The 16713-nt window shown below is 38.8% G+C and overlaps 3 protein-coding genes across 3 annotated transcripts; 2 read left to right on the top strand and 1 right to left on the bottom strand.

Moving 5' to 3' along the window:
* Positions 1 to 887: 887 nt before the first annotated feature.
* Cbr-oct-2 lies at positions 888 to 7313 on the top strand (the record flags this gene model as incomplete). The annotated part of the gene is made up of 12 exons (XM_045239145.1): positions 888 to 1073; positions 1119 to 1318; positions 1678 to 1805; positions 1838 to 1974; positions 2191 to 2466; positions 2512 to 2642; positions 3109 to 3388; positions 5065 to 5340; positions 5388 to 5557; positions 6509 to 6587; positions 6805 to 7095; positions 7143 to 7313. 12 exons carry the CDS (start codon positions 888 to 890, stop codon positions 7311 to 7313), a joined length of 2325 nt encoding a protein of 774 aa, XP_045096176.1.
* A 313-nt stretch (positions 7314 to 7626) lies between these two features.
* Positions 7627 to 8153, bottom strand: CBG27529 (the record flags this gene model as incomplete). Its single annotated transcript, XM_045239144.1, has 2 exons — positions 7627 to 7841; positions 7886 to 8153. The coding sequence occupies 2 exons, from the start codon at positions 8151 to 8153 to the stop codon at positions 7627 to 7629; spliced, it is 483 nt and encodes a 160-aa protein (XP_045099979.1).
* A 2444-nt stretch (positions 8154 to 10597) lies between these two features.
* Positions 10598 to 16641, top strand: Cbr-pgp-3 (the record flags this gene model as incomplete). Its single annotated transcript, XM_045239143.1, has 14 exons — positions 10598 to 10699; positions 10752 to 10854; positions 11346 to 11488; positions 11759 to 12064; positions 12212 to 12336; positions 12383 to 12499; positions 12847 to 13504; positions 13547 to 13961; positions 14136 to 14365; positions 14743 to 15000; positions 15048 to 15350; positions 15406 to 15647; positions 15702 to 16340; positions 16386 to 16641. The coding sequence occupies 14 exons, from the start codon at positions 10598 to 10600 to the stop codon at positions 16639 to 16641; spliced, it is 3897 nt and encodes a 1298-aa protein (XP_045096175.1).
* Positions 16642 to 16713: the final 72 nt, after the last annotated feature.

The following is a 16713-nucleotide window of genomic DNA, read 5'->3' as shown; positions in this document are numbered from 1 at the left end:
AAAAATCCGAGTTTTGTAACCCGGAATCGTAGATGTTGTACCCCTAAATCACTTTGTACTATTTTCTCAATTTTCTCAATTTCACGACTATTTTTAGTTTCTTCAATGATTTTCATAATTGCAATCCATTGTTTCCCGATTTACATTTCTAGAAAAGATGAAAATTGTCTAAAATGACGGAAAAATAAGAAGAACTATCACAAATAGACTCCAAAGGTACGGTAGCTCCCTCTTGCGTCTTTAAGAGAAATTCAACGAGATATCCGCTCGCAAACATTCATTTCACCGATAATAGCTCAGCTGGTAGTTGTGTATCAACTTTTCGAGAGGCTCCTATAAACGAAATTTTGAGAAATCTTTTTTTTTTCGTTCTTTCTCCTTTCCTTAAATATGTTCTGTTTCTGGGAAAAACTGTGATTTTTCGGACCCAAACACTAAAATTCCAATGACCAATCATCATCACAAAACATCATAATCATGATAAACCAGTTGAACGTATATGTAATTCAAAACAGGAACATCTTTGTTTTTGTCAAATAATCCCCTCTTGATAACTCGCATTCGTAATTTCCCTCTAACTTCTTACAAAATGCACTTTGAATGGCTTTTCTCTTATCAATTGTGCACATTCTTTCGTTTCTCACTTTCTCTCTCACCGTCTCGTTTTTCAACGTATTTTGCCAACTTGATGTAAAGCAAAGAAAAATCGTTTAAAATTCAATTATTTTAATGGATTCTTGAGTTTTCTTGTGATTCAGAAGCTCATATGAATCACTTCACGTTGTATTCTACAAAAATAGTTTTACTCTTTGTCCCACATTTCTAAGCTCTCTGTTTTCCTCGGTTTCTGGTCCTTTTATTGTTTATTTTCGTTTTTCGCTTCCAGAATGGCCGACGAGGGTGATGAGGAGGCAATAATTGATGAGCCGGGAGAACCCGAGCCACTGGAAAGACAACAGAGTGGATTAGCGACACCAAAACTGGTGGAGGATTTAGAAGAAGAGTATCCAGAGAATTATGAGCAACGAGGTCCGACGAGTCGGTTTTTGGTCACACCACATCTTCCGATGCGGGTGATTTTTTGCTGTGGAGAATTTTAGCAATTTGAGATATTTCAGAGTGATACGGACCTCATCACAAATACCACCATTCATGCAGACACGCCACTGGAAAATCATCCATTGATATACTCGGAGCCCGAGTTTTCGACTGCCAAATTTTTAACACCACAAGTGAGCATGCAGACGGTGGATCCAGAAACGGCAAGTGTTGCGCCAAGTGAGACGTCAATAAATGCAGATAATTCCAGAAAGCCATCGTGAGTTTTTAAGAGTTTCCTAGGCAAGTTTGGGAGTCCAGTGTACGGTATTCCCCAGACCACCACTACCGTAGAAACTGTAAAAGAATGTCATCCAATTTGTCAACTTTGAGTCAATTTAGCTCAATTTCTGTGAAAGTTATTGAAAAGATTGATTATCAAAATACTCATGACATTACAAAAATTATTTCACCAGTTGACCACTTTTTTCATATATTTTACAGGAAATGAGATATGTCAGCTCAACGTAGACAATTTGGGTGGCTTTCTATAAGGAACAGAGTTTTGTTATCTTACATAGAAGCAAACATATGAAGATGAGAGATATTCTGAAACCACAAAACCCCCTAATTTTTCAGAAATGCTCGTTTAAAATCAGAAATGGAGATTCGAAATCAACATTATCAGAAACAAAAGCAATACGCTTCGCAGCAGGAACCAAAGGCGAAACGACTAACGGATATTGATTTTGAAGGTTTGCATTTTAGTGTACATACACAGCAATCCCTTGTTTTTTAGGTATCCTCCAACTGATCGGAGGATGCTCGTATTGGCAGATTATAATTTATCTTATCATATCAGTACAACAAGTGCCACATGCGATGTTCAATTTGTCTGTTGTTTACATGATGTATCAGCCTGATCATTGGTGCAAGGTATACTTTTTGATTTATGGGGAGGGAGGAGGTTTAGGTAATGGAAATTACCTGTTTTCTCTAGTAGAAGCCCAAGCTGACAAAGCATTTATATCTCACTTAGGAATCGAGAGATTTGAGCTCAAAGTATATCAGGTCGGCTCCTGTTAGGGAAAATACGGTAGCTTAACTTTTGTTCCTAATTTATACCTGAAAAATTGAAATCTTGATTTTTAGAGCCAACCGAGTCGAAGTTTTCAGATCCCCTTCTTCAACGACGAATCCTTCTCCGCCGAACTCGGCTACACCAACTACACCTGGGATCAAGTCCTTAATTCGACCATCGCATTCCCTAGAACTTTCAACAAGCAACGCAATGAACTACACCACGACCAGTGTCACTACTTTGCGCGCGATTATGTGCATATCAAATTGTCCCCGTGGTCACAGGTGAAAGACATGAATGGCACGGGCAGAATAATGCGATGTAAGGAGTGGGAGTACGATCGATCGGTAATTAGATACTTGGGGAATTAAAATTATGAATAATATTCCTAGGTGATGGATCGTACTGTAGTAACTGAATGGAATCGAGTGTGTGACAATAATTGGAGTCGAGCCCATGTTCACATGAGTTACTCATTGGGATATCTTGTTGGGTGTTTTGTGGGTGGATATTTTAGTGACAGGTAAATACAGTATTTCTCAAATTCAAGGATACATTACGGTTGGTCGAATAGTTTCGAGCTCTGTTAAGCTTCAGACCAGATTGAAAAATCTGGAGAGTGTAAAACAGACATAGATTGAAAACTTTGCATTCGCAGTTTTTTGAAAATTAGTACTTTTTTGGTTACTTTTGCGATTTCTGAAAGACACATGTTTGACCCTTTTTATACTGAAAACGTAAAAAAACAGGCGTCATTTAGAAATCGACTAATAGCTGAAAAATAGGAGTTTTTTAAAAAAAACTATGTGAATGTAAACTTTTCATTCTAGGCCTATTTTTTTTTTTTTTTTTTTTTCAACCTTCTGAAAATTGTCAAAATGGCCAACAAAACTAGAAAAGACGTTTTTGTATGTTTTATTGACCAGTACTGTATATCAAGAAAATAATCAAAGCTTCTGTTATAAATAACTTAAATGTCCCATTCTCAGATGCGGCCGAAAATCCGCCATCACATTGTTCGGAGTTCTCACCATGCTCTTTGGATTCCTGCTCACCTACTCCAAAGAGTTCGAAATCTTTCTCGTAGTTCGTTTCCTGCTCGCCGCCACCAATGAAGCAGCCGATCTTGCCGCCTACGTGCTATGCATGGAAGTCACAGGTACCAAGTACAGATCCATCGTCGGATCTCTCATCCAAGCTCCCTGGGCTTGTGGATACGCATTTCTTGCCCTAATCGCATACCTAACCAAGTCATGGACCACTATTCACGTGAGTTCCTTTCATTTTGTTTTGGAAAACAACTTATAAGCAAATACAGTACTGGCCATAAAGAATGCGACAACTTGTTTTTTGAAGATAACTTTTTGAAAACTCAACTTTTCAATCCGAATTTTTGGTAAGATTTTTTCAGCACTATCAAAAACTTTTAGGCTAAGTTGGTTTTAATATTCTGCTACAATTTTTTTGAAAATTAATTTTTTTCGAAAATTCATGAAAATGACATTTTTGGAGATCTATACAAAGAAGCTCAAGAAACACCGGAGGTCAAAAACAAAATAAAGGTAACAATAAAAAGTGATTTAATATTTCGTTGGGTATCCTTTCGCATCGATAACAGCCTTGCATCTACGTGGCATCGACTCCAGGAGCGTCTGAACCACCGTCATCGGGATACTCTTCCAAGCAGCTTCGAGTTGGGCAAACTTTTGATTGGCATTGGATGCTCTGACTCCTTTGAGGCGGCGTTCCAGCTCCTCCCACATATGCTCGATGGGATTCAAGTCTGGAGATTGACTTGGCCATTCTAGGAGGTTCACACGGTGACGTCTGAACCAATTGGCGACATGACCCGAAGTATGCTTCGGGTCATTATCCTGTTGGAACACCCACGATCGGCCCAAATTTGCTCTTGCCCATGGTCTCATTGTGTTCTCCAGGATGTCTTCGTACACATATCGATCCATGGTTCCAACGGTTCTCTTCAATGGTCCCATAGAAGTGTCGGAGAAGCATCCCCAAACCATCACAGATCCACCTCCATGTTTCACAGTTGGACATTGGTACTGTGGAGCATACCTGGAGCCAATGGGACGTCGAATCCACTGAATACCATCAGTTCCGAACATATTGAACTTCGATTCATCGCTCCAGATGTGATTTGCCCACTCACGGGGGCCCCAGGACAAGTGCTGTTTAGCCCATTCAACGCGAGCTTTTCGGTTTTTCAAACTGACGAGTGGTTTTTTGACTGGTCTTCGTCCGTGCAGTCCAGCAACTTGCAAACGTCTTCTAATAGTTCTTCTCGATGGTACCGGTTCATTTGGAGACGTCACAGAAAGTTGAATATCCGTAGATGTGCGTCTAGGATCTTCTCGGCATGCGCGCAAAATGTTCCGATCCATATTTCTGGAAGTGGTTCGGGGTCTTCCTGGAGATTGGCGATGAACAACGCCATTCTAAATTGTTAAATTTAGTTGAGAAAGCTGATTGAAACCTCACATCATCTCGATTTTTCTTCAGAATACGGTAAATTTGGCTGGAAGAACAACTAAACTGAGTTGCAAGTATCTTTGGATGCGCGCCGAGTTCATGACCACGCACAATGCTTTTTCGCTCGTCCACAGAGAAGGATTTTTTCCCGAATGGTCTAACCATATCTGAAAAACAATAAAACAATAACTAAAACTAATTCCAATTAGTTGTCTTTCAACTTTATTTAAAAAAACCAAAAATCATGAAAAATATGCAAAATGAAAAAAAAAAAGAAAACAATTGAAAAAAAATTTTGTTTGCAAGATGATGCAATTTCCAAGTACGCAAGTTTTCGTAACTTTCCAATGTGTCTACAGTAAAAAATTCGAGTTGAAAAGTTGAGTTTTCAAAAAGTTATCGTCAAAAAACAAGTTGTCGCATTCTTTATGGCCAGTACTGTATATAACTTTCAGCTCATATGTGTACTCCTTCATATCTGTAGCCTTTGCCTACTGTACTTCTTGCCCGAGTCCCCCCGCTGGTTAATTTTGAATAACAAGACTAAAAAAGCCGAAAAAATCATTCGTCAAGCTTGCCACTACAACAACAGCCGTCTACCAAGTGACCTGGGGCTGGTCCGACATGCAGAGAAGAAGAAATGGATGAAACATAATGAAAAACCATCTTACTTCCATCTTTTCCGGTCATCAGAGCTTAGATTCAGAAACGTGGTGTTGTTTATTGTTTGGGTGAGTTCAGATATCAATAATTTGTGAAAAAATCTAAAATTTTCTAGATTGCCACTGCTCTAGTATACTACGGAATGGTCATTGCTCTTTCGGATCAGTCCTCGCCAGGAAGGCGCGTTTTTGATGGTAATTTCTTCCTGAACAATGCGATGGCTGGGGCTATCGAGCTTCCAACGCTGGTTTTCTGTGTATTCTTGCTCAGGATGGGAAGGAAACGGTGAGTTTTTGATTCTGATTTTGAAAAAACTACAGTTTTAGTCAAAAAGAAATAAAACAAAGTACCGCATTTCCTCTAATAGAAGCTCACCTCTATTTGAAGCTCATCTCTAATAGAAGCCCACCCTACGAAGTGCTTCGAAAAATAGAAGCCCACCCTCTAATAAAAGCCCATGGGCGTCTATTAGAGGAAATAAGGTCATGAAAAATCTACATAATTCTTGAATTTTGAATTTAAAGTTTCTGGAATCTCAGAATTTCGTAAATTCGTAATTTTGTGGTTTTTTCAGAATGAAAACTTCGAATTAAAAAAAAAACACTAAAATTCAGAAATCTTAACTTCCGAAATGTCAAATTTCTAATTTTTTGAACAAAATTTTTTTTGAAAATTAATCATTGAAAAATAGAAGCCCACCCTCTAATTGAAGCCCACCCTGAGAAAGTGGTTGAAAAATAGAAGCCCTTCTATTACATGAAATACGGTATTTTCTTTTGATGTTCGGCCATTGATCATTTTGATCATTTTCAGAGGTCTACAGCTCGGCTTTTGAGTTTCCGATCACGTTAAATTTTTTGAAAAATGTGAAACAGACGTAGCTTGATAATTTTGCACTTGCAGAATTTTCAAAAATCCCTATTAGTCGATTTCTAAAGGACACTCATTTTGGCCGGTGTTCGCATAAGAAATGTGAAAAGAAACAGGTGTCCTTCTGAAATTGGCGAATAGCTGGAAACCAGGAATTCTCAGAACATTCTAAGACCGCAAAGTCTTTAATTTGGGACCGTTTCACACCCTCCACAATTTTCAAAGTTATCGCGAACTTGACAGCCGTGCTCCAGACTCCTGAAAATGGTTAAACTTGCCGAAAGTTAACTGAAAAAAATGTTTTCATCTATTGGCCTGTACTGTAGGCTGTTTTCGAAGAACTGCAAAGAAAGGTGTTGTTTTCAGTTCTCAAATGGCAGCCTTATTCGGGTCTGGAATCCTCCTGCTCATTTCTGTTTTTATGGTCTATAACAAGAAGTCCACTGTGAGTCATAATTCCGGCAAATTACTCGGAGGGTACAAATTTTTAAGGCCATGGTGGTACAAAGCAATTTATGGGTACAAAACCTTTAATTTGGAGTACAAAGCACTCGAAAAAAGTTTTTTTGTATGCTTTGGATGCTTTGTACCCCCTTGTACCCACGAATCGTTGACCCTCCGAATTAAGTGCCCATAAGCCCCCTTCCTATCCTGTATTTCAGCTCGCTCTAATTTTCATGCTGCTCAGTAAGGCTTGCATTCAAGGATCCTTCAATATCCTTTACATCTTTACATCTGAACTGAATCCAACGGTCGTGAGAAACAGTGCCGTCGGAATTTCATCAATGATTGCTAGGATGGGAGCCGGAGCATCGGGATACATCGCCATCTTATCGGACGTCACCATGCCTTTGGTCCCAATGACCATTTTTGCTTGTTTCTCTCTTCTGGCGGGTTGTTTGGTGCTTTTACTCCCCGAAACACAAGGATTACCACTTCCAGATACTATTTTGGTGGGAGAATCGTTCTCGTTATATGTAATTTAAGCTTTTTTTTTCAGGATTCTGTAAATATGGTCAAACGGAAACCCAAACCGTGTGGCACACTATCAGGAACTTTCTTAAATGCCGTTGACGATGATCCACAACCATATGGAGCAGAATTGTACAGAAAATCGACGACGGACGACGACGAGGAGTCAGACGAATCCATTCCACAGAAAACTGCGTAATTTATAACATGACGTGTTTTGAAGCTTGTATTTTGTTGCAATAATATGAATATCAAAGAATTGTATAAAGGGTTGAATGAATGTTTTTCTTCTTCAAAGTCCGCAATTGCGCTTAGACTTGGGTGTTTGCACAAAGGGCCCATAAGTCTAATTTCTAAGGCTAGGATCCCGACGTTTTCTTAAAGAATGTTTCTAGTGTATGGAGCTGTGCAAACGCTCACAAATCAATTGAGCTCGAAAATATCATTGTGAAAAACCCAAAAGCACAGCTGCATCAATATTTATTCTTCCGGAAACATGTTAAAAAGTTCATTTAAATCAAATGAATACAATCCAAAATTCGACCATTTTTGATTTCATGGTATAGGGGATTTACCACGATCTCCGTCAGCATTGGACTGTGAAGTATTCCATATACGGTAACGTTGAGTATCATCATATGATACCATTCATCACACCGGACGTCTTCGTATACCGCTACCAAGTTTACCTTCCGCGGAACAGCAGCAATTTTCTGGACGACTTCGTCTAAAAATCGTATTCTATTAAATAGAAATGCAAAATCATTTTACCTTTGCCGTAGGTATCGAGACATCCTGTGAACTTGAACTCTGGAACGAAACGCCACTCAAAGGCAGTTTCGTTCCGATCGAAGACGTCTTTGTTAAACATGGTTATTACGTTGGTTGCCATGACCTTCGAATCGCAGAAAACAATGTCAGGGCGTGGTCTGACTGTAGTAGTCGTAGTCAATTGGGAATTTTGGAAGTTGAGTTCCTGAGTCAGAACGATGGCAAAGACCATCCCAATGACGAGGAGAACCTTCGAAAAGAAGATCATTTTCGAAGAAGATAAAAATTTTTCTTCCAAGTCTCCCTTTTATAGACGACCCGTTATTCGATTAAGGATGAAAAAGGGGAGGAGCAAGGAAAAAAGGGGAGAGATGCATGAAATTTTTATTTTTATGGGCGTTTTCAGAAAAAGTATCGAAAGATCAGAGAATCGGAAAAAATGGGAGAAATGGGAGATGGAAACGTCATCAACAAAAAAAGGAAAAAAAAAAGGAAAAGTGGATCATTAATTTATCTTTTTTTTAGTGGTCCAGCAATATGGGTGATGATGAGATTTCAGATAAGTCGATGGATCCAAAAATGAAGTGATACGGTACTGGTTATTGACCGAGGATCTTGAAGATGATTTTCTTGGCTCAATCATTGCCGAACTTTCAGGTGTCTTTTTTGGGTTTTTTTTCTCTACGTCATCTGCCTAGGCAATTGATTATGTCACGGCACTAATTGCAACAGCTCTATATGTAATAAATGTATTTCTTACCCAGCCTGTCACATTTGAGCTCAATTATCTCGATCCCTGTGAATGCATTGAACAAATTGTTAATTGATAAAATATTGGTGACATAACGACAGATAACTTATCAGTTTACAAATTTTTAATATTTTTCTTAGGAACCCAGATGAATGAGATGAAAGCTGTTGGTTTGGTTGTGCTTCGAGAGAATACGGTATACTGAATGTCAGGCATCTGCAAGTCTAATCCCGGTTGAAAACACTATCAGTTCTAGACACAAACATTGGAAAATTATACTAGAAATCTCGAATAAAAACCACGTCATTTAGAACTACCGTAACCACTCTAAGAGCATGACCATCCCAACTTTTTTGAGTCAATTTTTCTTACTTTGTTGTTCCTGTGAAAGATATCAAAAAGTGGTGAACTGTGATAATATTTTAAATACTATGATAAGCTTTTTGTTAGTTGACCACGTCTTGATACCATTCCCATGAAATGAAATATAAGAGCTCAAAGCTGACGATTTCGGGGGCATTCTATTAGAGTTTATAAAAGGTATGGTTAACCAAATATCCAAACAAATCAAAATAATAATAATTGAGAACTACCAGTTACTGAAAAAATATCAGACAGGCTGATCATTGATTTTATTAAAATGATCAGTTCATCTAAAAATATAATGTTTATTTGTTTTTGTTATAAGTTCATAAAAACGGAAGATAAAACAAACAAAAACAAGTCTATGCTAAACATGAAATCAAAATTCATACGCCATTTTTTTCAATAGTGTGAAATTTTGGAAATGTTAATCCTTGAAATGAATTAGAGAAAATATCATTACATACAAAATCATGACAAAAATGTGTTCAAATTGTGATCTTATAAAAGGAAAAACAATAATACGATAATTCAATGATTTCTCATAAACTCCAATGTGCCCGATTTTGATGTATCTGTTTCAAACAAAGTTTGACTACAAAATAGAAGCTGTAGTTGTCCTCAAGTTGTGCTCAAACTTCCGATCAATTTGTTGCAAGAAGATCAGTGCCAATCGTATTTGATTGTTTGATTAAACTTCCCACTTTTAATTTTGTCACATCTTTCAGCTATTTGCTCTTAATATTTATAAAATTGTTTTAGTCATCATGTTTAAAGAGCGTCATTTGATGAGAAGATGCTCTTATCGAGGAGACACTTCTGATGACCACTGTACACATTTCGCTTTTTTCTTGATAGCTATATGCGAACCATCTTACCTCCTCGTTATCAAATGTATCTTGTAGTTGCTCGGAATAAAAAACGACGAAAAAATTTGGAATGGCTTTTTTGTTTCATAGTAATAGCTCGTCTGACATTCTGTGACTTACTACTAGGCACAAAAGTGTTTTTTGACGGTACCTTTTTACCTTTACCTTTTACCTAGTACCTTTTTTCTAACTAGGAATCTATGTAGTTCTAGAGCACAATGTATGCTGTAGTACGCACCAATAGAACAGCCTTTCAGCTACTGATAACGCGAAAAAAAACGATATTTAACTGAAAGAAGATACTTTTTCATTGGGAATGGTGTCAATGTGCCTCCGCGCCACTTTTTTCTCCCGTCAAAAACCGCTCACAAAATATAAATATGCAAATTCTTACCCTACTGAAACTCCGAGCCGTCACAATGTTGTATAAATAAAACTTTTCAATCATCATTCATTCTATCAAAAAGTTTTCCGGTGATGATTTCATTCATTTTCCGATTCTATTTTTTTTCTAAAACCCCATGTTCTCTCGGTTTTTGAGTCATTATTTGATCTAAAACTCATCATCATCAGTCAAAACAATTTTTCATTTATTTATTTCATTTTCACAAATGTCATAAAAATTGTATAAGGATGGTCGCCCCTTTTGTTTTTCCCGGTTTTTCTGGGAGCGAGCACTTCAATTAGAGTGGCTTTATAATACAGGTTTTTCTCATTTTTCAGAACACCATGAAGAAAACAAAGGTGAATCCAGAAGACGAACTAACTCTCGGCAAAATGACGCCCAAGCCCAGTGTGCACGATTCTTATCAGGGCAACTTTTTTGATGTGGTAGGTAGCAAATTCTTTTTCTTTTTGGGTTTCAATTTTTGATTAATTCCAGTTTCGAGACTCGGACTGGAGGGATTACGCACTAGTGGCAGGTGGTATAATATTGAGTGCAGTGAATGGAGCATTGGTACCATTTAACAGTCTTATTTTTGAAGGTAAACTCTTTGCTGTCATTTTTTCGGCAAAAAACAAACCTTAGAGGTCGATAAAATATACAAAAAGATACTTTTCAGTTGATTTTTGGCAATTTTTCTTTTTTTCTAATAGTCTGAAGCTCGGCTGTCAAGATTTCGATCACTTTGAACCTTTGGAAGATGTAAAACAGACCTAGATTGTGAAAATTGCATTCATTAATTGATTAATTAATTGAAATTAATTTAAAGAATTTTTTGAAAACTCTCAGCTTTCCAACTATGTTCCACTTACTGAAATATACCCACTTTTTACGCATTCAGCATCAAAACGGGCCAAAAAGGAATGTCTTTAGAAAATTGGCAACAAGTTGAAAAACTAGGATATTCGAAAAATTCTGTGAATGCAAAGTTTCAATGATCTGTTTTACATGTTCCAAAAATTTAAAAATGATCGAAAACTGAAAAATCTTTTTTTGCATATCTGATTGATCATATTTAATAGAAATTGTTAGGTATCGCCAACGCGCTTATGGAAGGAGAGGCTCAATATCAAAATGGCACATTGAATATGCCCTGGTTCAGTTCGGAGATCAAATTTTTTTGCCTTCGCTATTTCTATCTCGGATTGGCTCTATTTCTATGCTCATATTGTGCAGTGAGTCTGAAACACAGTATCTCCTTCAAGAGAAGCAAAACAAACTGTCCAATTTAAGCTCAAATGTCTGAATTTCTGTACAAGATGTCAAAATTTTGTCAACTGGTCGAATATTGGTGATATTCCGCCAAATTGTTTATCAGTTGACAAAATTTTGATATCTTTGATAGGAATCGAGATAAATGAGCTTAAAATTGGTAGCGTAGATGGGCTTATATTATAGAAAATACGGTGAGTACTGAAATTTTTAACTAAATTTTATTGTTTCAGAATGCCTGCTTATACACGCTTTGCGAACGACGCTTGCATTGTATTAGAAAGCACTACCTGAAATCTGTTCTTCGTCAAGATGCAAAATGGTTTGACCAGCATACCATCGGAGGGCTGACCCAGAAAATGAGCAGTGGAATTGAAAAGATCAAAGATGGAATTGGAGACAAGATTGGTGTGATTGTTGGTGGTGTAGCCACATTTATCAGTGGAGTTTCATTGGGATTCTATATGTGCTGGCAGTTGACTCTGGTGATGCTGATTACAGTACCTCTACAACTTGGATCCATGTACTTGTCGGCGAAGGTGAGACTTCACTAGTGGATCCTAGCCTTCAATATTCAAAATTTTCCACAAGAGTCTTTCAGAGCTTTTTGGATTCTTTAGATGCTGTTGGGCCTAGTTTGTATTCTACACTTTAGCTTCTTATCCTTCTGAATTTTACATTTCCAGCACCTCAATCGCGCCACAAAAAACGAAATGTCCGCTTACTCAAACGCTGGTGGAATGGCCAACGAAGTGATTGCTGGTATTCGAACTGTGATGGCTTTTAACGCTCAACCATTTGAAATTAATAGGTATTTTCAAAAATGTATAAAATTGATTTTTTTTTCCTCATTCCAGATATTCCCAACAACTAGAAGAAGCTCGGAAAATGGGTGTACGAAAAGCCATGATTCTTGCCATTTGTACTTCTTTCCCACTGATGCTCATGTTTACCTGTATGGCAGTTGCATTTTGGTTAGTTGTTCGTTTTCAAAAAAGTGGGAAAACTTTTCAACAGTTTGAAAGTATTAAAAATTTCCATAATCTCCTTCAAAAAGGGTATTTCACTGAAATGACATCATTTAGTAAACAAACCATCAACGTTGAGCCCATATATCTCATTTTCTGAAAAATATATCTAAAAGTAGTCAACTGATGAAATGTTCATCATAATATTAAAAATATTTTGTTAGTTAATTACATTTTGATATCTTTCACAGGGACAGAGATAAATTGGCTCAAAGTTGGAACTTGAGTGGAGGAAAGAAGGGGGGAGGGCATGCACTTCCATCACAGCGATTAATGAAAAACAAAATTTTTAGGTATGGAGCTACACTAGCCGCCGCGGGTGCAGTATCGTCTGGAGCAGTTTTCGCTGTCTTCTGGGCAGTTCTTATTGGTACAAGACGTATTGGAGAAGCCGCCCCACACTTGGGAGCAATTACCGGAGCACGGCTTGCCATTCATGACATTTTCAAAGTAATCGACCACGAACCAGAAATCAAATGCACATCTAGTGATGGGAAAATTCCCGATAAGATTCAAGGAAAACTATCGTTTGATGGAATCGAATTCACTTATCCCACTCGTCCAGATTTGAAAATTCTCAAGGGAGTCTCATTTGAAGTGAATCCAGGAGAGACTGTTGCATTGGTTGGGCATTCTGGATGTGGAAAGTCAACTAGCATTGGTTTGTTGATGAGATTTTACAACCAAGGAGCTGGAATGGTAGATTCTGTTCACAAGAGAATTAAAAATGTATTCCATATTTTTCAGATCAAACTAGATGGAGTGCCAATCCATGAGTATAACATCAGATGGCTGCGTAGCACAATTGGAATCGTTCAACAAGAACCAATAATTTTCGTGGCTACTGTCGCTGAAAACATCAGAATGGGAGATGATCTGATCACTGATGACGATATTGAGGAGGCTTGTAGAATGGCAAACGCTCATGAATTCATTTGCAAGCTTAGTGATGTGAGTTTCTTTTTCTTATTCTGTGAAAAAATCGAATTTTAGAAATACAATACAGTAATCGGAGCTGGAGCTGTACAACTATCGGGAGGTCAGAAGCAACGAGTAGCCATTGCCAGAGCTATTGTTAGAAGACCACAAATTCTGCTTCTTGATGAGGCCACTAGTGCATTGGATACTGAAAGCGAGAGAATGGTACAAGCTGCATTGGATAAGGCATCCAAGGGAAGAACCACATTATGCATTGCTCATCGGTTAAGTACTATTAAAAATGCTAGCAAGATTTTGGTGTTTGATCAAGGGTTGATTGCGGAGAGAGGTGAGAAATATCAATTTTCCATTGAAAACAGAAATTTTATAGGTACTCACGATGAGCTGATCTCCAAAGAAGACGGTATCTATGCTAGTATGGTAGCCGCGCAAGAGATCGAGCGAGCCAAGGAAGATACCACCCTTGATGGTTCGTGCTTCTGCAATTTTCCAGCAAATCGACTTCCTCTAGGCTAGTCCCAGCTGAGACTACTAACATTTGATACATACTAACATCCCATAGCAAAATTTTTGAATCTCAATGATTCTTGATTATATCATTTTTTTTTAATTTTATATCGGAACTCCCAAGATTTTATTCCAGATGAGGAAGACGAGAAGGATCACCGCATGTTCCACCGCGATTCGGTAACATCGGATGAGGAGCGCGAGCTGCAGCAGAGTCTGGCACGAGACTCGACTCGTCTCCGTCAGAGTATGATCAGTACGACGACACAGGTGCCGGAGTGGGAAATCGAGAGTGCGAGAGAGGAGATGATTGAGGAGGGAGCGATGGAGGCGTCGCTGGTGGATATTTTCAAATTCGCTTCACCGGTAAGTTCACTAGGAGAGGTAGCAGAGCAGTTTTGAGAACGAAATCGATCCTTCTTAGGCTATCGGCCGTCAGCCGCTTTTTCGACCACGTCAGGGGTGTTCCAAAGGGCCTTTTTGGATTTTTTCGGAGAATCGAAAATTCCGAAATTTAAAATTTTGGGATTTTGGGATTTCGGAATGTCCAAAAATTCTAATTCCACAAAAAAAGGCTTCGGAAATATTCGGTCAAACTTTTCGGACTTTTCGGAATTTCTAGTTTTGTCCTGAACATTATTGCCGACCGCATAGCTTCCGGTAACTCAGACTATAGATGAAATTTAAGGCTACAAGATTTGCATGCCTCCACCATCCAACTAAAACCTACTAAAAATTTCCAGGAAGGCCGAAACATCATCATTGCCCTCGTCTTCACTCTGATTCGTGGTTTGACCTGGCCCGCGTTTTCCATCGTTTACGGACAGCTCTTCCGAATTCTGTCAGCCGGAGGCGATGATGTTTCCATTAAAGCACTTCTCAACTCCCTCTGGTTCCTTCTCCTGGCTTTCACTTCCGGTATCAGCACTCTAGTTTCCGGTGGCTTACTGGGAAAAGCTGGAGAAACGATGTCGGGTCGATTAAGAATGGATGTTTTCAGAGTGAGGAAAAAGATCGGAATATCATACTTTATAGATAAAAACTTCAGAATATCATGCAACAGGATGCCAGCTATTTTGACGATCCAAAACACAACGTTGGAGCTTTGACATCCCGGTTGGCAACTGATGCTCCAAATGTGCAAGCTGCTATTGATCAACGTTTAGCCGAGGTTCTTACCGGCGTGGTTTCTCTATTCTGCGGTGTTAGCGTTGCATTTTTCTACGGATGGAACATGGCGCCGATTGGTCTTGCCACCGCGCTTCTCCTAGTTGTTGTACAGAGTGCTGTCGCCCAATATCTTAAATTCCGAGGTCAGCGAGATATGGATTCTGCCATTGAAGCCAGTAGGGTAAGTTTCTAATTTTGTTTTTTACAGATCTCCCCAAAATACCCTCAATTTTCAGCTAGTAACCGAGTCGATTTCCAACTGGAAAACTGTCCAATCTCTCACCAAACAAGAATACATGTACGACTCCTTTGTGGCTGCATCCAAATCTCCACATAGAAGAGCTATCGTTCGTGGACTCTGGCAATCATTGTCATTCGCACTAGCTGGAAGTTTTGTGATGTGGAATTTTGCAATCGCCTATATGTTTGGACTCTGGCTAATTTCAAATGGATGGAGCACGCCGTACACTGTTTTCCAGTAAGATAAACTCAAATTCGAGGAATTCCCGTACTCTAAAAATCGATTTTCCAGGGTTATTGAAGCATTGAACATGGCATCAATGAGTGTGATGTTAGCTGCTTCCTACTTCCCCGAATACGTCAGAGCCAGAATTTCTGCTGGAATAATGTTCACCATGATCCGTCAGAGGTCTGTGATTGACAACCGCGGTCTAACCGGAGACACGCCACCGATCAAAGGAGACATTTCGATGCGTGAAGTCTACTTTGCTTACCCTAACAGAAGACGTCAATTGGTTCTCGATAGCTTCAATATGACTGCGAAATTCGGTCAAACTGTTGCACTTGTTGGTCCATCGGGATGTGGAAAAAGTACAACTATTCAACTCATCGAGAGATACTATGATGCACTAAGTGGAAAGATCAAAGTGGATGGTTGTGATATCCGTGAAATCTCGGTAAAACACCTTCGTGATAATATTGCTCTTGTGGGGCAAGAGCCAACACTTTTCAATCTGACTATCAGAGAAAATATCACCTATGGATTGGAGAAGATTAGTCAGGAAGAAGTTGAAAAAGCCGCGACTCTGGCAAACATCCATACTTTTGTAATGGGACTTCCAGAAGGATATGATACCTCGGTTGGAGCATCTGGTGGACGACTTTCCGGTGGGCAAAAACAACGAGTTGCTATCGCCAGAGCAATTGTCAGGTGAATAGCATTTCTCTTTGAACCCATAGAGACAATAATCTTCAGAGACCCCAAGATCCTACTGCTGGACGAAGCAACATCCGCTTTGGATACAGAAAGTGAGAAAATCGTGCAAGAAGCTCTGGACAAAGCTCGCCTTGGAAGAACCTGTATTGTGATTGCTCATCGCTTATCGACTATTCAAAATGCGGACAAAATTATTGTTTGCCGAAATGGAAAAGCGATTGAGGAAGGAACGCATCAGACGTTACTGGCTAGACGTGGATTGTACTACAGACTAGTGGAAAAGCAATCGACGTGATTGAGAAAAGAAAAATAGTACGAATAATTTTCAGTGTACTTGCATAATTCGAGTAAAACTTTTTGTGAATAA

The sequence above is a fragment of the Caenorhabditis briggsae genome, assembly GCF_000004555.2.
Source record: "Caenorhabditis briggsae complete genome, chrX, whole genome shotgun sequence".
NCBI lineage: Eukaryota > Metazoa > Nematoda > Chromadorea > Rhabditida > Rhabditidae > Caenorhabditis > Caenorhabditis briggsae.
The sequence above is the reverse complement of the archived record's forward strand: the minus strand, read 5'-3'. Positions and strand labels throughout refer to the sequence as shown.